General features: G+C 38.3%; 1 protein-coding gene across 2 annotated transcripts in view; it reads left to right on the top strand.

The window, feature by feature from the left end:
• The first annotated feature begins 16039 nt into the window (after positions 1 to 16039).
• The window catches only part of CD200R1 (CD200 receptor 1), a 45174-nt gene continuing 34334 nt past the window's right edge, over positions 16040 to 26879 (top strand). For both annotated transcript variants that reach the window (XM_080818402.1, XM_080818401.1), the window contains exon 1: positions 16040 to 16339. In XM_080818402.1, coding sequence (XP_080674528.1) covers positions 16273 to 16339 — 67 coding nt within the window. In that variant the 5' untranslated portion in view covers positions 16040 to 16272. The remainder of the gene's footprint in view (positions 16340 to 26879) is intronic.

Here is a 26879-nt window from a genome sequence, read left to right as displayed (position 1 = left end):
GGGTATTTAACTGCTTTTGAATGCAGTGAGGTCCTTGGTCATTCATTCCCTCCAACCTGCTTACTCATCCCTCTCATGGGCTGGATAATATATTACAAAAGATTTTTTTTGTGATTACTTTTACAAAGGAGTAATGCCTATGGTAGAGGTACCAGGCCATTACCTGACAGACAGATCTCATGGGTGGAGGATACAGGTGTGGTTAAATGTAGAAGGTAATGTTAGATTGTCTTCATGCTGTGATGTACCCCTCTACTGCCTAAACCGGTAAAAACCAGGGCCTAGATGTTGACTCTTCTCCCTGGATATTTGTTATTTTCCAAGGTAGCTAACTGATTTTACCATGATGAGATGAACTCACAGTCTCACATTACGAACGCAGAAGGAAAAAAAAGAAAATCATTCTAGAAGGAGTAGAGTGAACAGATTTGGTGCGCAAAGAATTTAAAATAAAAACTGTAAATATCCTCACAGAAATGGGAGAATATAGGAAATATGAAACAGGAAACTTCCAAGAAGAACAAATTAGGTACTGGACATCAATAAATTATTGTTGAAGTAAAGATCTCAATGGATGGGTTTCCTAATTGAACAGCAGAGTGAATACAGCTGAAGAACAAAATAGTGACGCCTCAGTGGGTGAAGCATGAGACTCTTGGTCTTGGGGTAGTAAGCTCGAGTCCCACATTGGGTGTAGAGATTACTTAAGAATAAAATCTTCAAAAATAAGTAAATAAGAAATTAAAGACGTTAAGAGCTGTTGGGGATAAGAAAGGAAATGTTAATATCAGTATGGCTGGAGTCACTGTAAAATAAATCGCAAGATGTTAGTATTTGAAAAATAATTATTGGGGCGCCTGGGTGGTGCAGTCAATTGAGGCTCTGACTCTTGGTTTTGGCTCAGGTCATGATCTCAGGGTCATGGGATTGAGCTCTGCATTGGGCTCTGTGCTCAGCAGGGAGTCTGCCAGAGAGTTTTTGCCCCTCAGTCTTCCCCTCCCTCTCACTCCCCACTTCTCCTCCTCCCAAGCTTGCTCTCTTTCTCTCTCTCAAATAAGTAAGTGAATAAATAAAATAAAATCTTTAAAAAAAATAAAAAGAAAAGAAAAATAATTACTGAAAATTTCTGGAATGGAAGATGTAAGACCTCAATTTGAAAGGGCTCATAGAATAGAATAGATGAGAAAACTCTATACCTATATATATTAAATTCACATTTTAGACCACCAAATTCAATAAAGCAAGTGCTAAAACTTTCCAGAGGAAAAATGCAGGTCAACCACTAAGCAAAAAAATAGTCCGACTGAGCTTTCTGAGTTGTACCACTAGATGCAAGAAGAGAATAAAGTAGCATTTTTAAGACATCGATAAAAGTAAAAATCAAGCTTAGTAAATTTTATTGACTAAGCAGTGACACATGAAAACATATCCTAAAATCCAAGATCAATGCTACTCAAAGGGCCAATCCAAAAACAGTTTATTGTCCTTACCCGGATGAGATAAGGAGCTTGTGTGTGAATGTACATCAAATCAATACGCTGCTTCTTTTATTGAGAAAATCTTGCTAAAAAAAGAAAGTCAGCTGGACTACACTGTGTTCTTAGTAATAGAGTGATTTACACTGGCATAAACTTTGTTGTTTTTTTTTTTAATTGCAAATCTGTGGACCAGTGCTTGTTTGTGGATCATCTTTTCAGTAGCACTGGTCTGGAAGCTTTCAGCACGTTGTGAGTGTGGGTGAAGGTGTGAGAGACCCTAGGAACAGAAGAGTGAGCTTAGAGGTTTTTCTTGGTTTTGCAGTGGAGAGAAGATGTAGGTACTGGTAAACCTTAACACTTTATAGGGAAAAATAAGCATATATATGAACTTATTAGGTTGGACTATCCACCATAAGACTAGAACCAGGATGCAGATCTTTTAAAATAGAACAAGGAAATTGCATTTTTTCTAATGGAAAAATTAGAAAAAGATAAGTAAATAACCTTAAAGAGAATGGTAACTAAATAATTAGAAATAAGATGACTGAAATAAGACCTAATATTGCAGAAACATAATAAATATAAATAGTCTAAGCCAATTAAATGGTAAAAGATTCTTATATTGGTTAAAAAAACACAAATAAGACAACAAAATACAAGTTTCAAATCCATCAGATAATTCTATATGTTGTCTTTGAGTCAAAGTTTAAAATAAAAATATATAGCCTTTCCAGAAGACATGAATAGACATTACTGCAAAGAAGACATCCATATGGCCAACAGACACATGAAAAAGTCCTCCACATCACTCAGCATCAGGGAAATACGAATCAAAACCACAATGAGATATCACTTCACTCCAGTCAGAATGGTTAAAATTAACAAGTCAGGAAACAACAGATGTTGGAGAGGATGTGGAGAAAGGGGAACCCTCCTACACTGTTAGTGGGAATGCAAGCTGGTGCAGCCACTCTGGAAAACAGCATGGAGGTTCCTCAAAGAGTTGAAAATAGAGCTACCCTATGACCAGCAATCACACTACTAGGTATTTACCCTAAAGATACAAATGTAGTGATCCGGAAGGGCACGTGCACTCGAATGTTTATAGCAGCAATGTCTACGATAGCCAAACTATGGAAAGAACCTAGATGTCCATCAACAGATGAATGGATACAGAAGATGTGATATATATATATATATAGTATTCCACATAGTATTCCACTATATATATATATATATAATGGAATATATATATATAGTGGAATACTATGCAGCCATCAAAAGAAATGAAATCCTGCCATTTGCAATGATGTGGATGGAACTAGAGGGTATTATGCTGAGTGAAATAAGTCAATCAGAGAGAGACAATTATCATATGATCTCTCTGATATGAAGAGTTTGGGAGGCAGGGTGGGGGGTTATGGGGGATAGGGAAGGGAAAAATGAAATAAGATGGGATCAGGAGGGAGATAAACCATAAGAGACTCTTAATCTCATGAAACAAACAGAGTTGCTGGGGAGTGGGGGTGGGGTATATGGACAGTGGGGAAGGTATGTGCTATGGTGAGTGCTGTGAAAAGTGTAAGCCTGATGATTCACAGACCTGTACCCTGGAGTAAATAATACCTTATATGTTAATAAAAATAATTTAAAATATGTAGCTTTCATTTTCTTCTAAACTATTTGTTGGAAGCAGGAGATAGCTGAGGGGACTAATATCTAGAATAAAATTATAAATATATATATGTATGCATATATACATGTGTATATATATATACACACACACACACACACAAAAATAAATAAATAAATAAATAAATAAATAAATTTAACTTAAATAGAGAAAAAGCTAGGCAAAGCATATGAGTGGTTAGTTCACTAAAGGGGAAACTAAATTGTGTAGAAATAAGAAACCGATTTATGACACAATCACACAATGGCTTATGACTCTTCTAAATATAGAGGGACCATTAAAAGAACACCCTGGCTTATTACTAGTAATTAAATTTTTACATCTTTGATATTTTTCCAGCATTTGTCCTTAAACAAACTACAGGTTTACATTAAAAAATTTTTGTTCCAAACATATACTTGTTAAGGTAGGAGGATAGAACATATTTTATTTAACAATTTGTTACCTTGATTTATTAACTTTAAAAATATTTGGCCGTACCATCCATGGGCCTGCACCTGCACTCTCACCTGCCTCCACAACTATTAGGGGCGGGCCTGATAAAGGAAGCAGAATTATAAAGCAACATCATAGCAGGCCTTTATAGGAACGGTACTGCGGAAGTTTATGTAAGTACTGCAGTGGTTAAATGATGTAGTAATTTCCTATTGCTCCTGTAACAAAGTAACTTAGTGACTTATAACAAGACAAATTTTTTGTCTTACAGTTCTGGAGGTCAGAAGTCTGAAATGGCTTTAACCGGGCTAAAATCAAGGTGTTAGCAAGGCTGTGATCCTTCTGGAAGCTCTAGAGGAGAATCTGTTTCCTTGCCTTTGTCAGGTTCTAGAGGCAGCTTGTCATCCTTGCCCTGGGACTCTATCCTCCATCTTCAAATCAGCATATAATGTTTTTCTCTCTTTCTGACTCTGACTCTCTGCCCTCCCTCCTTCCCTTATGAGGACCTTTATGCTTATATAAGACAAAATGATCTCCCCATTCCAAGCTCCTTAATTTAATCACATTTGCAAAATCCCTTTTGCTATGTAGGGTAACATTTTCACACATTCTAGGGCAGAGGACATGGATGTCCTTTGTGAAGACATTCCTCTCTCTACCACAACTGGAGCACGGAATTGGAAGGTGGGTGGAAATTGGAGATCTTGGATGAATATTGTTACTTTTTACCTTATATTATTTTGTACTGCTGTTTAAATTGGTTTTGCCAAAAGATATTACTTTTATTAGAATAACTATTAAAAATATTTTGATCTCTCAGTCACTTTTGTTGTTTCTTTTAATAGAAAGTAAATTTTATATTATGCATCTCTTTGCCTTATAGAAACATTATTTCTATGGACTCTTAAAGTCATTGGGTTGAACTAATCCCATTTTTAAAAAAGATTTTATTTATTTATTTTAGAGAGAGAGAGAGCTTATACACGCAAGTGGGGAAAGGCAGAGGGGGAGGAAAGGGGAGAGGGAGAGAGAATCTGAAGCAGACTCTGAGCTACAACACAGAGCCTGAGGGAAATAATAATCCCATTTAATAGAGATCCAAACTGATGTATATAGAGCATAATTGAATTACCTAATCTTTGCACTTGAAGGGAATATCTTTTGGAAGAAGGAAAAAAGTGGGATAAACCACTGTAGGTAAGGCATTAAAAAAAAAAAATGTTTAGGAAGTATTTCAGCATGTCACTCCCCCCAAACTAGTTCCAATCTGTGTATGGAGTCTTATTCATTCATATTGCTATCCCAAGGGATAAGGAATTAGTTACTTTCAAATGGGCCTAAGACAAATATTAAGTTAAATACTCAATGACATCTAATGCCATCTTGGACAATTCTGCTCTGAGGACTGCTCTAGGACCTGAAGCCTTCTTAGGTACAGTCTCCAACCCCCACATTCTTTCTTTTGTTCAGCCACACCCTTAGTACACCCTCTAGGCACAATGTCTTTGATCTGCTGTGAAGATATGACCATGACTCACACCAATTCTTAAACGTTCTCCTGGGTGATCCCCCAGCAGTTTCCCAGCTTCTAGGACTATCAAAGCAGGTCTCTAGAAAGGTGGGGTTTCTGAGATGTACTTGTCCTGTGGTACCAGAGACACACGTCTGTCTGTAAGCCCCCTTAATAAATCACTTTTTATCAGGCTGGACTTGTCAGCCTTTATCTTCAGATGTATGGCTCCTTCGGCCTTTGGAGGCCGTTTTGCAGACACCTCCCTTTCATGGAACACCTGGAAAACTTAACTCTTCGCAGTAATAATTGTTTATTTCCCTCTTTTCCTAATAATTTCATACTGGCAAACCAGATTTAAGTGGTCATAAAATGCATGATCTTAAAACAGAAATTATTTAATACATGTACAATGGACAAGGATATAAGCAGCCTACTTTTTACATCACTGTCTACACCCTTTCTTCCCAAATATCTCCCAAAAGTCAGGGTGGCGTCCCTCTGGTTGGAGGTGCCTCAAGATAGATATTGTGATAGTGATTGACTTTTGAAGACGGAGGGATGACTGCTGGTGTTTCCATGGGTGGTGTTTCTGAGGTTCTCGTTTTGAAGAATTAGGGTTTATAGATTAACTTGTGGTGCAAACTCATCCCTGCCTCATTCTCTCCAGGGTTCTTATAACCAGTAGGGGCTCAGTCCTAATTGGTTTACTCACTCTTAGGACAATTTGGTTAGAAGCTTCTCATAGTTCTGATTGCTTTATCATGCTCAACCAAGTAAAATATAGAAACACTAAATTAAAAAAAAAAAAGATCTTATCTACCTTTTCTCAGCACAGAGCATTTGACGTCTAAACATTCTCAAGTCTCATAACCTTTTTTTTCCCCCAAAGGTGAGATAATCTTAACAGTGTTCTTTAGAAAATTCCCCTAGACATACTTTCAAATCATATTAAACCACTCCAAAACCATTGGTAGCATATTAAATAAGAATTTAAGAAGAAGAAACAGAACATTTAAGAAAGAAAGGTCACTAGCAGGGGAGCAGTCAATGGAAAAATAATTTAGATAGATGTTAATGCAGGTATTAGTACTCAAGGAAAAGTACTCAAGGAAAAATATCTTAATGTAGGACTTTGGACTTAAAAATTTTTTGGATTTGTTATATGGAATATCTGAGTTTTTATATTTCATTAACATAATCAATGTGACAAGTGTCTAAAATAAGGGAAATTTTGAAGACTGAAGCAAGTTGTATGAAATGAAGCAGCTGTTAAACACAGAGTTCTTCAGCTTCTGTTGTCTCTATAAATCACTATAAATCACTACGACATAGTGATTTATTTTTAAAAACCATGAATTTACAATTTTATCCTCTTTTTTCCCCTAATCCAATACAGTGGAGACTGGTAAAATGGTCAAGATCTGGAAGTATTTAAAGGAGGTATCAGAAAGACTTGCTGAGGGATTGCGAGAGATGAGGAATAATAAAGAATCAAAGGATGAGACTTCCATATCCAGTAATGGCAGACAGAGATTTATACCAACCTTCCCAATAAAGAAAAGTAGAAAAGTTAGCGATAGCAATAAGTATTATAACAATTCTTCTGGAATTCATCATGGAACTTGCAAGGTAACAAAGAATTACCTGGCCAAGATTGAGAAAAAAATATAGGGATTGATGAAGCTGGTATTTGAAACTACTTTTACTTTGGAATATTCATTAATCTGAATGAGCTGACTGAAAGCTTAAGGGGTGGTTTTTTTTTTAATTATTTATTTATTTTTAAAATTTCTTTTCAGTGTTCCAGAATTCATTGTTTATGCATCACACCCAGTGCTCCATGCAATACGTGCCCTCCACAATACCCACCACCAGGCTCACCCAACCTCCCACCCCCACCCCTCCAAAACCCTCAGATTGTTTTTAAGGGGTGTTTTGATAGTCTCTTCTGGGGCAGGGAGAGGAGGGAAGAAGGGGGAGAAAATAAAACCATTCCCCACATAGATTTCAATCTAGCTTTGAGGCTAGATTTTATGAAAATCTGTCCTTAAAATTGGGTTAAGATGATCCAGATTGTTAAATTCACAGAGTCCTGACAGAACTCAGTGAACATTGTCTTTGGAGGAAGATAAGATCATTATAGGTCCTCAAATTATTTCTATGATTTGAAAAGCAAAATGTAATACCTGAAACAGGAGGAAACTAACTTCACAGAAAGAACCAAAAGAAACAATAGATAATACACAGACACTCTACATACTGGAATTATCAGACAGAGACTCTAAAATAGCCATTTAATGTTCAAAGAGACAGAAAAGGGCAAAATTTAAAGTTTTGGTAGAGAACAAAAATTGGTAGAGAACAAAATTTGGAAGAGAACAAAAATAACAGCGATTTTTTTTTTAAAGCTTTTATTTATTCATTTGACAAACAGAGATCACAAGTAGGCAGAGAGGCAGGCAGAGAGAGAGGGGAAAGCAGGCTCGCTGCTGAGCAGAGAGCATGACGCGGGGTTTGATCCCAGGACCCTGAGATCATGACCTGAGCCAAAGGCAGAGGCTTTAACCCACTGAGCCACCCAGGCGCCCCAGTAACAGCAATTTTGAAAAAAGAATAAAATAAATATTCTAGAACAGAAAGAAAAAAAAATACTGTAAACAAAAACTAAGTAGCAAAACTGAAGTGTGAATTGGGGAAGTTCATCTTCAGGGACCAAAGTCCTAACAGCTATTTCAAAACTAGGAAAAAAATTCTAACATTTCTAAACTTCCAAATTTAACTCCTTAAAGTTAAACCACTTAGACTATTTTGAAAACGTAACAACATCTTATAAAAGATAGACAGCAGGGTTCAAATATGTACTTTGGAAACAAAAATTTTAAGTTGCTGATATAGTAAAACCATAGTAGTTCAAAAAAACATTTGTCATTCTCCTGAAAAAGGTCCATTGTAAATTAAATGAAATTGCAGATAGATACCAGCTTTTTATGTTTCATATTCTTTTACTAGAAAGTTACACAGAAATTGTTTATTGTTAATTTAATACCGTCTAAAACATTTAAAGTGATCCCATTTGGCTTATTCTGGAATATTTATTTTTTTTTAAGATTTTATTTATTTATTCGACATAGAGAGAGAGATTACAAGTAGACAGAGAGGCAGGCAGAGAGAGAGGGGAAGCGGGTTTCCTGTTGAGCAGAGAGCCGGATGTGGGGCTTGATCCCAGGACCCTGAGATTATGACCTGAGCCAAAGGCAGAGGCTTAACCCACTGAGCCACCCAGGCACCCCTGGAATATTTCTTTTTAAAATTTCCTGTCCCTTCTTGCCTAAATGTTAGGTTTTAGGCATGGTGTATGACTTGGGTTTTCATTCTTTTTAATCCATTTCTGTATTTTTCTGGACTTCCCCTTCCCATTTGTCATTCATAGATGAAAATAACAACTGCCTCTAAAGTCTACCTCCCATCCCCCACTGTGAGAATTGCTGCCTAGTCCTAAAGTGGCCAAAAATAATTTCAGAAGAATCACCAAGGGGTGCACAAGGGGAAACAAGAGGATCAAACTCTTGATTGAGGGGCTGATCAGGAGTTTATAGAAAGGGGTAATGGTGGGAGGGACCCCCAGCTATTCCTCCCTTTTCTAATTCCATGAGAAAGGGGTTCTCCTCTGGCCAGCACCCTTCCCCATTCCCCATGTTCCCATCCCTCAGGCCTAGTTTCCCTTCAGGGAGTTGGGATATGGGGCTGTGGGAAGAAGGTGTAGTGTAAGAAGGCCTCAGGAAGTGGAGGGTCCCAGCATTGCAGTGGGGATTCCTTTTTCCTTTTTTGCCTGCACCTTAATGTAGAAATCCCCCAGGTTCCGTTTTTTGTTTTTTGTTTTTGTTTTTGTTTTGAGAGAGAGAGAGAGAGAGAGAGAGAGAGAGAGAGAAAACTGTGACTGGGAGGTGAGAGATGAAGAAGAAGAAAAAGATGAGAGAGAATTTTAAGCAGCCTCCATGCTGATTGCCTGATACAGGTCTCGATCTCATGACCCTGAGATCATGACCCAAGCCAAAATCAAGAGTCCCACACTTAACCCACTGAGCCACCCAGGCACCCTGGTTACATTTTCAACAAGATTTTCATTCAGTAATTTGGTTTCTTGGGGGTGAAAGACAGTTGGCTGACTGACATACCACTGTACTTGAGAACAGAATTAAATCAGATTATCTTCCAACATTTATCCACATGGCAGGCATTGTGAGGTACCACCTGATTCCTTCGGTAAAGGATTTTTTTCTCCAATGTTGGTAAGTGTTGTCAGTTAAAGTCAGGCCCTTCATGGATGACCTCACCCTATGTCATGCTCCTTCTTAGAGCTATATCTAATGACTGATAGATACAGGAGCATAAAATATGGCCATTTTAGCAAAACAGAGGACAACTCTAAAGGGCATTCAAGCTCCAGAGCTCCCCATGGGGTTAGCTGAACTTGTGGACCTACCTTATCATTTTAATTCTGACTCTGCCCACTCCAGTTCCTGTTCCTTCATTTTCACAAGTGATGAGTTCAAGGTTATTTTTTAATAAACATCTTTCACACTAAACTCCATTTTAGAGTATGCTTTCTAGGATATTCAACCTATGACAATTTTATCTCAAATTTCCCTGGAAGGAGGCATGGAATCTATTTTCCATCCATCCATCCACCCATCCAACCATCCATCCATCCACCAATTCATCCATCTCTTTATCCTATCATTTTTATTGAGCCATCTGTGTCTCAGAAGATTATTATTCTTTTCAATAATATTTTTTGAGGTCATCATATCTACACTGCCCATCAAGTAGTCATTTGTTGTTTTGCTAGCTTCCAAAAGAGGTAAATAAATGTGCAATGTGAGGCATGCAATCAAAACCACATCAAAACATTACCAAAATCTCAAAGTGCTTCTGTTCCTGAATTTATGAAATAACTTCATGAAAACATTAATTTTAGTTTCACCAAATTATCTCCAGGGGGCAGCAGAGAGTAATATTAAATTAGTAAATTTGCAAATAGAGGATTAGGGACAGAGTAAGGTTTTTTCTTTTCTTCCTTCTTCCTTCCTTGCTTCATTTCCTCCATCTCGCTTCCTTTTGATCCCCACTCTTCCCTCTCTCTCTCTCTCTCTCCAAAGCAGATGACTGTGAATTTGTAGGAGTGCCCAACTGGGCAAAAGAGTGAGTGAATGAACAGATTTAAGAGAGGTGAGGAGTGTAGGAGATGTATTGGAGATAAGGCAGAGAGTTAAAACTTAAGTAGTAAGCTAAGTAGTCACATAACTAAGGGATAGACATTGGGGTGAGATTTCCTGGGGTCAAATCATGTCTTCCTCACTCATTAGGTATGGGACTGGACAATTTACTTAATCTCTCTGGCTTCAGTTTCCTCAACTGTAAAATGGGGATAGTAATATGCATTTCATAGGGTTGTTAAGAGGATTAAATGAGGCCATATTTATAAAGTGTTTAAAATGAGGCCTGCATGTTAAGCTAAGGGTTTGACATATGCTATTGTATGGACTTGAGTGGGGCCTAGAATTAATATTTAGAGAAATTCAAAATGTGGTTACTAATTTCTCTGCTCTGGCTTTACTTGGTGATATTGCACTTATTTTATTTTCAAACACTTTCCAATTTTTCTTTTTGCGTAAGCAGTGAATTTTATCAAAATATAATGACTAACTCTCATGTGATAGATGTTATGTCTAGCTTTTTAAGAAGAATTATAGGGATGACATAGCATCAGCTGTATATTGGAAGTGAAAAATTTCAAGGTAAACATGGGCATAATAGTAGAATGTAGAAAATACAAATAACAATTAGTGAGGCTCTTTCAAGTTATTTATTGGTACATTTAATGATTATTCATGGAAGAAGATCCAGGATTTCAGAAGAGCTTGAACCTTCAAAGCTTGAATCAATGAAGATTGCAGAGAGGTGAATTAGAGAGTGGGGAAATAGGGTATGGTCAAGAGAGCAGCCATTTTATGTTATTGTACATTGAATTATCATGTCTCAATTATAGTAGTAATTCATTAGCCTCAAATCTCTAACCATCGTGCCACAAGGGCAGGGCAGAAGTGAAATAAATACTGGAAAGTTGTAGAGTTTGAGGTCTTTGGAATTCTCCACATTGCTAGGCACTGGTCTTTCACTTCTGTGAAATTGTTACATTAGTACTTGGATAGTAGGAGGACAGGGTCGATTGAGGGATTTGGGACTAAGTGTTTAGTAGTGTGTTTGTGTGAGGGTGTGTGTGTGTGTGTGTGTGTGCATGCAGGGTAAATCAAGCCATGTGTCTAAGGCAGAGAGCTCACAGAAAGTAAAAATAATAAGGCAAGTAAATATTGGCTCATTTTTGCAAGAATACACATCCGGAAAATTCAGCTAAGAAAGGAGAGGCAAGCAGGTACTTGTGTTCTAGGAAGTGAGCACTCAAATCCAGGAGGCAAAAGACAGGAAATGGAGAACAAAGAGTCAGGAGTAAAAGGCCAATAGAGTCTGTGCAGTATGTATTCAAGATCCATGCAAAGCTTCTACGTAATGGGCAAGAGAACAACATCTTACCTGGTTTCAATTGTGGCTAAGTATGAATCTGACACTGGGGACATCTGGCTGGAAAAAGTTTACTTCAAAAGCATTTATAGGCAGATAAATCAGTTTTTGAGTAAATCAACAGTGCAAATTTGGGGGCATTATATCTTAAAGCAGCTCTAATGTATTAAAAGCTTCCTAAGCCCCTTTGTTTTGGCTACCACAACATTAACCAGCATAACATAGTTCTCTCTGTCTCTCATGTGCGCTGATTCTTCTTTTTTTTTTTTTTTAATTTTGATTCCAATATAGTTAACATACAGCGTTATATTAGTTTCAGGTATACAGTATAGTGACTCAACCATTCTGTACATTACTCAGTGCTCGTCAGGATAAGCGTACTCTAATTCCTGTCACCTATTTCATACACCATCCCCACGCACCTCCCCTTTGGTAACCATCAGTTTGTTCTTTATAGTTAAGAGTCTGTTTCTTGGTTTGTCTCTCTCTCTCTCTTCCCCCACCTTTGCTCATTTGTTTGTATCTTGAATTTCATATATGCGTGAGAGCATATGACATTTGTCTTTCTCTAACTGACTTATTTCGCTTAGCATTATACTCTCTAGCTCTGTCCATGTTGTAGCAAATGGCAAGATTTTATTATTTTTTATGGAAGAATAATGTTCCATTGCATATATATGGACACTTGGGCTGTTTTGCAATGTCTTGGCTATTGTAAATAGTGCTGCAAAAAACACAAGGGTGGGGGCGCCTGGGTGGCTCAGTGGGTTGGGCCTCTGCCTTCGGCTCGGGTCGTGATCCTGGAGTCCCGGGATCGAGCCCTGCATCGGGCTCTCTGCTCCGCGGGGAGCCTGCTTCCCCCCCTTCTCTCTGCCTGCCTCTCTGCCTACTTGTGACCTCTGTCTGTCAAATACATAAACAAAATCTTTAAACACACACACACACACACACACACAAGGGTGCATGTATCTTTTTGAATTAGTGTTTTCAGGGCACCTGGGTGGCTCAGTGGGTTAAGCCTCTGCCTTTGGCTCAGGTCATGATCTCAGGGTCCTGGGATCGAGCCCCGCATCAGGGTCTCTGCTCAACAGGGAGCCTGCTTTCCCCCCTCTCTCTGCCTGCCTCTCTGCCTATTTGTGATCTCTCTCTGTCAAATAAATAAATAAAAATCTTAAAAAAAATAAAGATTAAAAAAACCCAAAAGAATTAGTGTTTTCATATTCTTTGAGTAAACACCCAGTAGTGTGATTACTGGATCATAGTGTAGTTCTATTTTTAATTTTTTGAGGAACCTCTGTACTGTTTTCCACAGTGGCTGCCCCAGTTTGCATTCCCACCAACAGTACATGAGGGTTCCTATTTCTCTACAGCATCACCAACACTTGTTTCTTGTGTTATTGATTTTAGCCACTCTGACAGGCATGAGGTGATGTGTCATAGTAGTTGTTTTTTAATTGCAGTTTTGATCTGCATTTCCCTGATGATGAGTGATGCTGAGCATCTTTCATGTGTCTGTTGGCTATGTGTGTGTCTTTTTTGGAGAAATATCTGTTCATGTCTTCTGCCCATTTTTAAATCGGATTATTTGGTGTGGTTATTTTTACTTATTTATTTATTTATTTGGTGTGAGTTGTATCAATTCTTTATATATTTTGGACACTAACCCTTTATTGGAGATGTCATGTGCAAATATCTCCTCCCATTCAGTAGTTTGCCTTTTAGCATCATTGACGGTTTCTTCTGCTGTGTGAGGCTTTTTGTTTTGATAGTCCTCACATGCACTGATTCTTAAGTGGCAATACTGAAAAGAAGTTGGAAGACTTGAGAGAACAAAAGGTTTGGGCTTCTGATTTGAGCTACACCTTTCTCTTGATCATGTCTTACTCTTCCGCTCTGCTTTTGGTTCTCTGTGCCAAGGGCCACAGCTCAGGAGAATCTGGGGCTTTTAGATTTTTTCGAGGAGGTGCATTTACTTGATGAGCACATTTTTCTCTTATTATATTGACGTTCATGGCATATTGTTGGCTTGCAAACTCATGGTCCCTTTATTGTTTTTCTAAGCACTGGCACTCCATAAGAGGTAAGGGTGAGAGTTGGGAGGTCAGGGGTTCACTCCCCTAACCGCTGGATGGAGGGGGTAAAGAAATGGGGAAGAAAGCCTCATGCTCCCAAATCTACTTGGAGAATTCTATGTGTTTCTACACCATTCTGTTGACTCCTAAACTGCTAATTGTAGATATGTCTGACTGACATGAGAATGTGAGTATCTCTGAAAGCTGTTGGCCTAACATTCAAACCAGAGAGACCACCAGTGAGGAGACCACCAGGCTAGCACACATGAAACTCTGGTTTTACACCCGGCTATGTCACAGGTCACTTGGAGATCTTAGGCAGGCCATTTAGTCCTTCTGTCCTTTAGTATGGGCTGTGGAATTGAAAAGGCATTAAAATAGATGAACATCATAATTTTTTGATGATACGAAATGATATGAGAAAATGCTCATGTCAGTATAATTTTAAGTGGAAAAAAAGGTTCCAGACTTGAGTAAGAAACTTGCCTCGTATCATTAGATGAGTAACTACCCAGCAGAGGCTCAACCCTGGATCTATCCGTTATCAAAACCCAAGGTCTTGACCTCTTAGCCTTAGCCTCTACATGGTGGAAACCAGAATGCTTTATTTTTTTTAAAGATCTTATTTATTTATTTATTTATTTATCTATTTATTTCAGTGAGAGAATGAGTGAGAGAGGGCAAGCATGAGCAGGGAGAGAAGCAGACTCCCAACTGAGCAGGAGTCCCATGCGGGAGTTGATCCCGGGACCCTGAGATCATGACCTGAGCCGAAGGCTCTAGGTGCTCCTAGATGCTTTATTTTAAATGACATTTCATTACTGATATTCTGACACCTGGTGTAATATTAAGCAAGGGGGAAGTTGCTTTGTTATAGTCCATCATTGTTACACAGCATATATCTTCAAGTACTCCATGCCCTCGAGTGTCTGATTTCACTGTCTCAATCAAATTAGTTCACAGGAAGGAAAGCTTAAGAAGGGGAAGGGGGGAAATATATATATATAGTTTAATGTTTGGCAAGAGGGAAGATGAAACTGCTAACCTAAAAGAAAAAAATGCATGTTGTTTCATCTTTATCCTGTTTGCAGTGTTTTCTTCCCTTTCCTGGAGAGTTTTGTCTTGGGTTAGAAAATTCATAACACATAACAGATTTCTTTCTTCCCAGACATAATCTAAATGCATGTGAGGTAGCCACATTAAGGCAGAGTTGTTTTGGGGAAGTCTGATTTCCAGGTGTGTGACAGCTAAAGATGGGTGTTTATTGGTAATTTGGCTCAAATGATCAGTCTTTAGAGGCTCTTGAGAGGTGAAAGTAAATAAATGGAAGTAAGTACTAAATTGTGATAGAATAATGGCCTCCCAAAATGTCTGTGTCCTTGTCTGAAACTTATAAATAGGTAACCTAACATAGGAAAAGGGACTTTGCAGATGTGATTAAGGGTTTTGAGGTGAGGAGATTATCCTGGATTATCTGAGCAGTCCAATGTACCCACAAGGGTCTTTAAAAAAAAAAATTAAGTAGGCTCCATGCTAAAATTTTTTAAGTAGGCTCCATGCCAACTCACAATTCTGAGATCAAGGCTTGAGCTGAGATCAAGAGTCAGACACTTAAATGACTGACTGAGCCACCCAGGCACCCCTCACGAGGGTCTTTATAAGAAGGAAGCAGGAGGGTTTACAATCCAAGGAGATGTGACAAAGGAATGAGGTGAGAATGATGCAGCCACAATCCAAGGAATGCTGGTGGCCCCCAGAAGCTGGAAAAGACAATGAACGGGTTTTCTGCACGTGTCCAGAAAGAGCACAGCCCTCTGACACCATTTAGTCCTGGAAGGTCCATTTCAGACTTCTGACCTCTAGAACTGTAAGATACATTTGTGTTTTTTTTAAGCCACTGGGTTTGTGGTAATCAATTATAGTATCAGTAGGAAACTAATCTTGTTACGATTCTTCTAGAGTTGTAGACCTTAGAGGGAGGATATTTTCTTCCAAACTTTATTATTGAGGCTGCACAGTTCTTCAACACGGAGAAGCTTCTAAAAGTTACCGTGACTGGGAAATGTAAAGGGATGGGCCAAGGACAGATAAATATCCTGTTTTGCTTTGTAATCCAAAGTTTAGACAAATCTGTTTATCTTGGGCACATTCAGTGCTTTACTGTAAAGTTGATCTGTGAGCAGCAGAAGTGAGAGGGGGACCAATGAGCTGAAAGAGACCTCAATCAATCTGCTTCCTCCGTCTTTGCTTCACTGCTTCATACAGGAAATCTATTGCTGTGTCAAGTTCCAGAGTAGAGTTTCTTCTGTTCAAACTTACGAATCAGCCGAAGACACAGAGTGGAAGGAGGAGGTTGGTAGAAAGGGAGTGTCCTGCTGTGGATGGGCTAAGAGGATCCCGCCCGGAGCCACTAACCAGAGAGAGCCCCATCATGTCCAGAGCTCCTTTCATACCTGTGTGGAGGCAAAGTACCAAGTAAAGGCAGAATACGAGAAATCGGAAATGCCCTGCACTAGGAGAACTCCTAAACCACGGCTTCTACTGATTTTGACTGTCTACTTAGTGCTCGGTAAGTCTTAATCCTCTGTGAGAGAGCGACAGGAGAATGGCCAGAAACGTGGCTCAGCTTTTGCTAAGTTTTCTTTGCCTTTCTTGTGGAGCGAGGCAAGATAATGTGGTCACAGAGATGGGGGCAGGGGTTACTCTCAGATTTATTTCACTTTATTCTCCTTACTCTGTGCTTCGTCTTACTTATTTTGCTTTGTATCCTATGGTACTATAGGTATCTATAATTTGCCTCACTGCCTACTTCCTTATTTCCCCGTTCTCCCCCTCCCCTTTTCTGAACGAGACAAAATAAATCAAGTATTTTCTAGTAACGATCCAAGTCATCTGGGTTCTCTCTGCCCTTCAAAAAAAGTAATCCCACCTCATTCAGGTCCATATTGTTCACAGTATAAATTAGGAGGGTTTATGGCTTTCAATCGCTTTCTATGGCCAGGTGCTTTTTAAAATAGAACACACTCATGGCGTGGTGGTGCATCGTGAGGTATGTCTGTATTTATCTTTAAGACGTGTAGGCTGTAAAAGACACTTTCTGGATGAGAGGACACTGCAACATCTAGGTTCTCGTAGGAGTTGTAGGACAATGGGGGCTCTTGGGGGGGTGTCCTGGTTTCACTACAGAGGGTTGGTAGGAGTTGATGTGGGAGGGAGTTTTCAGGTTTCACTTTTAGTAAATGGGAGCAGCTGCAAGGGAACAGTGTAGTTGGCATTACATTTCATAATTTGATCATTGAAAAAATAAAAGACTTATAAAATACTGCCTACCTTCCAGCAAAACTATCTGTTTTCCACATGACAGTCTTCCTGGTGAGCACAAATAAAATAACCATATTGTATTCCTGTGTCTTTCTTTGCAGAATTTTCATATACTTTTTGTCCTTTGATCTGCAAAGCAAACCAGTGAAGTAGGCATGGAAGACAGTTTTCCATTTTATGAAGGTAGAATCTGAGGCCTGGAGAGGTGAATTGATTTGTCCAACACCACTTGTCAGTGACAGAGTCACACCCAGTCCGGCCTGTAGCATCACCAGATATTTGAATAGGCTTATGCCTTTCACTAAAAAGCACCACTATTTTTAACACCACGGAAAAAAATTATGCCCATGCTTGGTTATAGGCTTAATGGACTACTTACTCACTTAAGAAAAATCAAGTGATCTAAATATTTCAGTAGTTGAGATCTGTTGTGGAAAGCAAAGACCCAACTTGGCAGGGAAGCCAGCCAGGCAAGAGGTTATTTTTCATGTCAAATCACATTATGACTTTTGGGTAAAGGAGAAAAAAATCAAGATGAAAACGTAATGGATAATTTTGAATTGTAATGTTTTAAAGGTTTGCATTTTAAAACTGTTTCTGAATGCAACCAGAAGATACTACGTAAGTCAAATCTCTGAAAACTGTGCTTATATAATTGTAAAGTTATCGAAATATTTAGGATCAGGATAAAAAAAGCAAATTACATTACATGCAGAGATTTACATGATAAATTCACCATGAAATAATTTAGAATAATAGAAGCAAACTATTTGGGGTATGACTTTATGTCTTTATTACTAATACTGCTTTGTTATTAATACTGCCAAACAGAAATAACTCAATTTGTTGTACAAGATAAATTCACAAAGGCGCCTAAGAACTAATGACTTCAGAACTAGGCCTGGGTGGCTCATCGGCCTTTGGCTCAGGTCATGATTCCAAGTTTTGGGATGGAGCCCCGTGTTGGGCTCCCTGCTTAGCAGGGAGGCTGTTTCTCCTTCTTCCTCTGACTGCTACTTCCCCTGCTTGTGTTCTCTCTATCAAATAAATAAATAAAAATCTTAAAAAAAGAACTAATGACTTCCATGTAAAACACAGAATTTAAAAAATCTTTTTACTTTTATGTTGATTTATTTGCCTGTGAATTCAAGCAATGTGGTAGTTGGTAGGCAAGGTTTATTAAAAAAATGCCTGCAGGGAAAAATTAAAACAATGTAAATGGTCCACTGTCAAGCAAGGCTCTCCAACTCTGTGTCTGGTCTTCTTCCCTCACAATCTCCTTACTGTAGCCTATCTGTATTCTAGATTTTTTTCTTGTGTTCACATTATATTTTGCTATCCTAATCAACTTGATTCTACCTTTTATCAAAGTCACTGATACTAAGATCCTGATTACTAAGAAGGACTCCTCCACTTTTTTCCTTCTTTGGGCTTATTTGGTTTGTTCGTCATTGTCTTCCACTAGAGGGCAGGAAGTAACAAGAAGAGGAACTAAAAATCAAAACAGGACTGTTGGTAGCTTCAACATGTTTGCAAAAGATGAAAAACAGTTGCAAAAGAGAAGGGGTTTGTTTTCATTAATTTCAGTCCTGTCTCCTTTTTCTAGTTTGAGAGTTATGAATTTGCATAGTGGTTTCCTCTCAACATCTATGCTTAAGCAATTAATAAAGTAATAGAAAGTATTGGAAACACTGAATTATTTATGATGTGTTTGTGAATAGTGGCGAAAAGTTATTAGCAATATAAATTAGGGAGATCAAGGTAAGACAAAATAATTGGAGAATATTTTAAATTGATCCCAAAGATGGTAGGTATTACAGTGGATTGGAGCTGTTGAAGTCTTAATGGAGAAAATGGATCTTGAATGATAAGTTTGGATAGATGGGGAAAGGTAGATATTTACATTGAAATTGAATGTATTGTATTATTTAATGCCCCTTTACTTCCAAATTTCATCCATGCATTGAATATTTTGGTGCTTTGCATTTTCTCAGTAAAATCTCAACCTCCGGGCGCCTGGGTGGCTCAGCTGATTAAGCATCTGCTTTCCACTCAGGTCATGATCCTAGGGTCCTGGGATAGAGCCCAGAATTGGGCTTCTGGCTCAGCGGGGAGCCTGCTTCTTCCCCTCCCTCTGTGGCTCCCCCTGCTTGTGTTTTTTTCCTCTTTCTCTCAAATAAATAAATAAAATCTTCAAAAAAAAATTCTCAATCTCTTTTCCCTTACTTTCTTGATTTTTATATATCTCTGTGTTACGTTTAAAGGTTTGTCATGAGGTATACTTTTAACCACTAACTGTGTCATCTTTAAGAAATTGTTTACCCTCTTTGACAATAATTTCCTCATTCGTGAAATGAAGGAGATGTATGAGACTTTTGAGAAATATAAAGTTTTCGAACAGGAAGGGCTTTAGAAACCTTCAAATTAAATCCTTTCATTTCATACGTGGGCAAATAAAGCCCAGCATTTATTCAAGGAATTACTAAAGATACCACCCAATTTTTTAGTAAATGAACTGAGCTTGAAACTCATCCATAGTATCAAACATACAGGGTAAAAGAGATGTGGCAAGTATGTGTGGGATAATAGGAGATTGCTGTCTAGGAAAAAGAAGGCAAAGCTAAAATGTGGGTTAGTTATTCTGTTAGTTAATAAGAAAGGGTGTGTGTGTCATGTGTGAGGAACTGTGCTTCATGCTGGCGATACTTGAACAAGACAGACATAAATCATGCTGTCATGAAGCTCAGACTCTCAGAGGAGAGGTAAGCATTAATAAACTATTGCACGTAAGTAATGTGTAAGGAGAAATAGAGGGTGACATGGAAATGTGTAATTGGTGAGTCTAGTCTCGTCTGTGAGGGTCAGGGAAGGCTTCCCTTTGGAAGTGATGTTTGAGATGAAGAGAAGCCGAAAAGAGCGAGGCAGGAAGCGTGGAGGGACTCACATTCCAGGCAGGTCAAGCACCTGTATGAAGGGCAGAGGGAACTGAACTATGACTGCAGTGGTAAACAAAACAAAACAAAACAAAAACAAAAAACGAAAGAGAAATCAACTGTATCGAGGCTCCGCTGGGGTTCTGGGACTGAGGGAGAATGATGAGAAAAGGTGCAGAGAGAAAGCTGGGCGGATGAGACGTGGGGAAATGTCTGCATTAACATGCCTAAAGAGAAAGACCGGCTTGCAGAGAAAGCGAAGGAGACAGGGCGAAGTACAGGGGTAGTAGTAGGGGGTAAGAAAAGGGATTTACAAGGAAAGGGAAGTGGTTAATAGCATCAGAATCTTCCAACAACCCAGGGGTACCAGCCCTGAAGAAAGGCCAAAGGAGCTGGTGACCTTCAAAACTGGGTTCTGAATGGAAGGGTATAGGAGCCACAAGATTGCTGGTGTTGAGGAGAGGGTGGGTGTGGAGGAAATTGAGGCTGTGGTCACAGACCATTCATTCCAGACATTTGGCAGTAACAACAGGAGAAAGGATCACAGTTAGAAGGAGAAAGCAGAATCTAATTTCTTTCAACCAACATAGGGGAAACCTGAGTGTGTTCAAAGGGTGTCATCTGAGAACATTCAGTGATTTGGTCAAGGTTCTTTTCCAAACTGGGTGTGTGTATATGCAGCTGTTAGTTGTTTAGTGACTTATTTTCTTTTTCCTTGCCATTTTGTTAGTTTGCCACGAAATACTACCTCTCCCTGAAGGTGAACTATTACATAATATGAGAGTATCTGGTTATACGATCCTGTTTGGTGGTACTGACAATTTTTCAGAAAAAATGTCCAAGTCAAAATGATGAAATCATGTTACTTTTATTTTCTAAAAAATCATCCCATCTCTTGTTCATTGGATCCTTCCTAGATGTTCCCCAAGGGTTATTCTAAACCAGTAAATAAACTAGTTGAGAGTCACCTATAGAACCTAAATCATTAAAGATACTGTGATGCCAATTCAAATCTACTTAATCAGACTAATCAGGGTGCAGAGTCTGAGATCTGGGCTTTCATAAATCTTTGCAGATGGTTCTGATGGGAGCTTGGATTTAAATACCGTCTTAGGTCTTTATCACCCAAACTATCCCTCTTATCCTGCATACTCAGCAGATGGCTGCTCACTTTTGATTTACCTGTCATCCAGTGTGGATTTCTTAAACGAAATGATGACCTTTCTGAGGGTAGAGACCTTACTTCATGCATCCTATCACCCCCCAGAGCTCTGCACAGGTACGAACGCTAAGTAAGGACACTCCGAAAATGTTTGTCAACATGAGCTTCCTCCAAATGTCTCTGTGTCTGTAACTTCTCTTGCCCTTTCTGCTTCTCTCTTGAGACAACATATTTTCCCCTTCTTCTTCTTTTTCTCCTCCTGCGCCGCCTTCTTCTTCTTCGATTTATCTATTTACTTGAGAGAGAGAGAGAGAGAGAGAAAGCTCAAGCTGGGGTACGGGCAGAGGGAGAGAGGTAAGGAGAGAGAATCCTCAAGCAGATTCCCCACTGAGCAGGGAGCACAAAGCAGGGCTCAATCCCAGGACCCCGAGATCATGACCTGAGATGAAATCAAGAGTCTGTCACTTAACCAACTGACCCACCCAAGAGTCCCAGTATCAGTCTTTTCAAAAGCAAACTTCCACTTTGCTTTGGCCTCATTTCCTGCCAGTACCGCTAGGATCCTGCTTTACCATCACTGGTGTAAATTCTAGCTCCCTCTCTTTCTGTCTACAAATAGGCTGTGCTCTCCTCTGTCTGTTAGATACCTTCTTTCTCCTCATAGTTCCAAATATCTTCCCATTCCTCTCTTTCAGGTTTGACATGAAAGGATAAAGCCCCTTGTCGTTCTCCCATACTTTCAGGGTCTTGAAGGAATAAGTCTCCATGTGTTGACAGTTGCTTCTGCTTGGCTCCTTTCAATCTTGTGCTCGTACCTCTGTCTTAACACTACTCTCTTACAGATGCTACAGCTCTCTGACCACTTTCTTGTTAGTAAATCATAAAGCCTCTTAGTCCTTAACTTAAGGCTTTTCCCATGTTTTTTTTTTTTTTTTTTTTTTAATTTTATTTATTTGGCTGGGAGCGACGCAGTTAAAGAGGAACAGCAGCAGGGGGAGTGAGAGAGGGAAAAGCAGGCTCTCTGCTGAGCAGGGAGCCCGATAAGGAGCTCGAACCCAGGACCCTGGGATCATGACCTGAGCCGAAGGCAGACGCTTACTGACTGAGCCACTCAGGTGCCCCTTCCCATGTGATTTGATTTTGGTGACTCCTCTGTCTTGAAATCTCCTCCCTGGTTTATGGCATTGCCTTTACTTTCTTCATCATTTTTGCTAACTCTGCTTCTTCCAACAGATATCTAATTATAAATGTTTTTGAGACTTTGATTTTGGCCTCTTCTCTAATTTCCACATCAGAGACAGCAATTTGGCAGCCTATGGACTAGATCTGGCTTGCAGACACTTTTCATTGGCTCATGTAATATTTTCAAAAATCTGAATTAGTTGCCAATACTTTAAAATTGGGAGATTTTTTTACCCCAAACCCCTGACCTAAAATCCAGGGTTTCTGAGAGGGTAAAGTTAAATTATGTATATCAAGCACATAACACCATCTGAATTTTACATTCAAAAGGTGGTATCTTAGTTATATTTTGCAGTTTTCAAATATCTTTCATAGATATTATTTCAAAATTTATTTAATTAACCCTTAGAGGTCAACTTCCTTGTTGTTTTGTTTTCTGGAATTAAAAACTATGCTGAAATTAATATTCTAGTACATATAGCTTTGCATATTGATATGTATGGATATTCACTATCCATTCAACACACTGTCCCTTGTGGTAACTGTTACACATTTGTACAACATCTGTCCTGGGGTAGGGAACAAATCTATCCCTACTCACTAGTTTCAGACTATGTGATGGTAATTGCCTGAAAAAAAAAATTAACCCAGCAATATGAGTTTTATTAGCACAGTGTCCTGACCAACTGATACAGCCTTTTTGATGATATCATTTTGGAAACTAGGGTCAAATTTGTTATTTACCATAATTCTTTTGGCTTTCCAACTTTTATTCATCCGTGGAATTCGTTATTGGATTCTTATGTTTTGGAGCTTGATACTTAAACTTTTCTCACTCTTCCTTTTTATAAACAATTTGGGTGTTTTATTTTTCTCTCTGTGTTGGATCTGAAGAATATAATTATAGTTGCCATCTAAGTCACCTTTCAACATATTACTTAACCTTATCTTTTGTTGGCCTGTTCGTATCTTTTGCCCATTTTTTCCACTGGGTTGTCAATCTCTCTCTCTCTCTTTTTTTGGTTTATGTGTTTTCTGTATATTTTTTGGAGGAAATTAGTCTTTTGTTTATCATAAATGTTCAAAATGTTCCACAGGTTTTGCTTGTCAACATTAGTTTACACATTTTCTTTTCTTTTTTGCCATACAGATATGTAAGATTCTTTCTATAGTCATCTTTCTCAATGTTTTCTTTTGTGGTTTCTGTTTTGTACCAGGGTTAGAAGATTTTTTTACTCACAGTGACAATTGTCCCAGTTGGCCTCGGACTTTCCTGGTTTTATTTTTATTTTTTAAATTTATTTTTATTTTTTTTAATATTTTACTTATTTATTTGAGAGAGAGAGAGCATAAGCAGGGTGAGCAGGGAGAGAGAGAAGCAGGCTCCCCACTGAGCACAGAGTCAGACGGGTGTGGGGGGTTGATTCCAGAACCCGGGATCATGACCTGAGCAGGAAGGCAGACACTTAACTGACTGAGTCACCCAGGCACCCTGACTTTCCTGGTTTTAGCATTAAACATCTTATGTCCCAGGAAACCCCACATTCCCTGGCAAACCACGGTGTTACTCACTCCATGTCCCATTTAAGATTAAAAAAAAAAAAATCACCTATGCTTTCTTTCAGTCTATCTATCTATCATCTATCAGTGATTTCTGTCTTTGGTTCATTTTATTTTATTTTTGTGTGAGAAGTGAGGTAGGAATCTGTTGTTGTTGTTGTTTCCTAAATGACTAGATAAGTTTCCCAATACCATTTATCAAGGATATAAGTAATTATCTTTCCCCTTATGAGTTTGAATGACCACTGTTATGAGATACTAAATTCTTACATGTATAGATTAAGCAACTGAGGTTCAGAGAGTAATTTGTGCACGACTGCAGAAGTAATAAATGGAAGAGCCAAAATATTGGTCAATTTTCTTTACTCTAATTTTGTTGTTTTTCTGAATTTGTTCTGCTGGAACTTTGGGTTCCCATTCAATATTTTGCTTATTGAACACCTAATTAGGTGTTGTCTGCTACTAAGTAAGTACCTTTGAAAATGCAAATCACATTTATAAATTAAAACATAAGAACGCAACATCATTGATGCTATGATACAGGGATGAATTGCTCTCATTGTTATGTTAAAACGTGTATATACTAATTGTAGTTTTTGTGTTTCTTTGAACTTACTATTTTAATTTTCTTTTATATTAACATATATATTGCTGAGTGTATTACATATGTGCATTTCAAAGAACAATTGCACAGTGAATGTTTATGAAAGTTTATGTAAGTTCTACTGCCCAACCTTTGCTGTAAGCTGTTATCTTTTGGGATAATCATTCCCTGACTTTTTTTTACATTTTACCATGTATGTATCCAGTCCTAAACAGTAAGAGTTATTTTGCCTTTTTTTTTTTGATGGTATGCAGATGAAATCATACTCTGTATATTATTTTATCATTGCTTTCATTTGCTGAATAGTATGTGTGAGATTTACTCATGCTTAAATTTGTAGTTATAGTACATTAATATAAATAATTTTTATCCTAAAATTACAAATGCTTGCAAAACAGTTTTTTTCCTTGAAAAAGTTCTGGTACAGAAATAACAAATATGATTTAAGATAAGAAATCTCGGGGTGCCTGGGTGGCTCAGTGGGTTAAGCCTCTGCCTTCAGCTCAGGTCATGATCTCAGGGTCCTGGGATCAAGCCCCACATCATGGGATCAAGCCCCACATCAGGCTCTCTGCTCAGCAGGGAGCCTGCTTCCCCCCACACTCTGTCTGCCTGCCTCTCTGCCTACTTGTGATCTCTCTCTCTGTCAAATAAAATAAAATCTTAAAAAAGTCTTAAAAAAAAAAGAAATCTCCTATTTTGTATTTCAGTTTCTTTCTTTTTCAGACACAAGGATTCATGATAATGGAGATATTAAGCTGTAATACATATGAACATATAAAGGAGAAAGTTTTCATTTTAAAAATGTTATATTTCATATAGCTAAAATGGCAAATGTTTATTTTTCTCTTCTGTTCCCCTTCCATAGAAAGATACGTTTGTCTTAGGAAAAAAAAAATTCTGAAATCATTATGTGAGACTAGAATAATAGGAAAAAATGAGATTGTCTCTTTTTGGCCATGGTGTGTTTCCCCTTCCTTCCTTCGTTCCTTCCTTCCTTCTTCCTTCCTTACTTTTTTTTTTTTTAACATTTATTTGTTTTTTTGAGAGAAAGCATGGAGGGGGGTGCGAGGAGCAGAGGGAGAGGGAGAGAGAGAGAGAGAAACCTAAGTAGACTCCTCACTGAGTACAGAGCCCAATGATCCCACGACCCAGAGATCATGACCCTGAGACCATGACCTGAACTGAAACCAAGAGTCCAGTGCTTAGCTAACTATACCACCCAGGTGGCCCAGCCCTGGGTCTTCAGATTTTAGTTTTCTATAATCCCTTCAGGCACGTGTCACCTGCACATAATAGTATTTTTATTTAGAATATTCTTTCCTCTCTCTCTCTCACTCTTATTATTGGCTTCTTGTCTATTGGATCTTGTATTAATTACTTATTGTTACATAATAAATTATCCCCAAACAAGTATTTATTTTCTTGCAGTGACCCAAGGGGGAGAGAAAGAGAGAGAGAGAGCGAGCACAAGTGAGCACACACTGGAAACCGCAGTCTTTTTATAATTGACTCTCAGCACTGATATCCATCACTTTTACTATTTTGTAGTTATTAAGTGTATGAGTGATTCCAACCCACAGTCAAGAAGAGGGAATTTTACAGACATGAATATCAGGAGGAGAGAACATTGGGAACCACCTCAGGGGCTGTCCACCACCTCGAGACTAGGATAAGTTGCTCAGGGTACATTTTTATACTTTCCATCTGCTGCTATTGCAATTTTACATAATTATTTGATTATTTGGTTAATGTTTATTGTTCCCAGTAGATTGACACTCCAGGATAAATAGGCATTTATTAAGTGCCTAGCTACCATAGTTTAATAAAGGAATATTAATATAGCTTCAAGTTGCCCTCCATCAGTCCAAAAGTTCTAAAATACCTGATTTGGGATCACTCTGCCCTTTGAATGAAAACTACTATTGATCATAATCTGATCATAATCTTAGAAGGCAGAAAATGTTTCCTTTATTTCCAAAATTTATGATAAAATTAATGTATTAGGCTTCAGGCAGCTTTAGTAGAAAAAAGATTCAGATAAGTCTTTTAGTTCAAACATTCCTAATTGGTAATATAAATAACAAAATTTGGGGAAGAATTAGTGGTGTTTTCAATTATTCCTACAGGGTGATACTGTTTTTTAATTATATATCAAAATAAAATTATGATTTAGGGTTCCTCCTCCAAAGGTTACGAAGTTCATAGATTTTTTATTTGGCTACCATGAACTTTCATAATTCCTAGATCCTGATGTGAACTAAAATGTTAAGTTTGGTATTTAAAGCTTTCTGGAGCCAGAAGTAAAGGTTGAAAGTAAAGGTTTCTGTATTGTATTGACTTTACC

Source organism: Martes martes (assembly GCF_963455335.1).
Source record: "Martes martes genome assembly, chromosome: 1".
Taxonomy (NCBI): domain Eukaryota; kingdom Metazoa; phylum Chordata; class Mammalia; order Carnivora; family Mustelidae; genus Martes; species Martes martes.
This window is presented reverse-complemented; position numbering and strand designations above follow the sequence as displayed.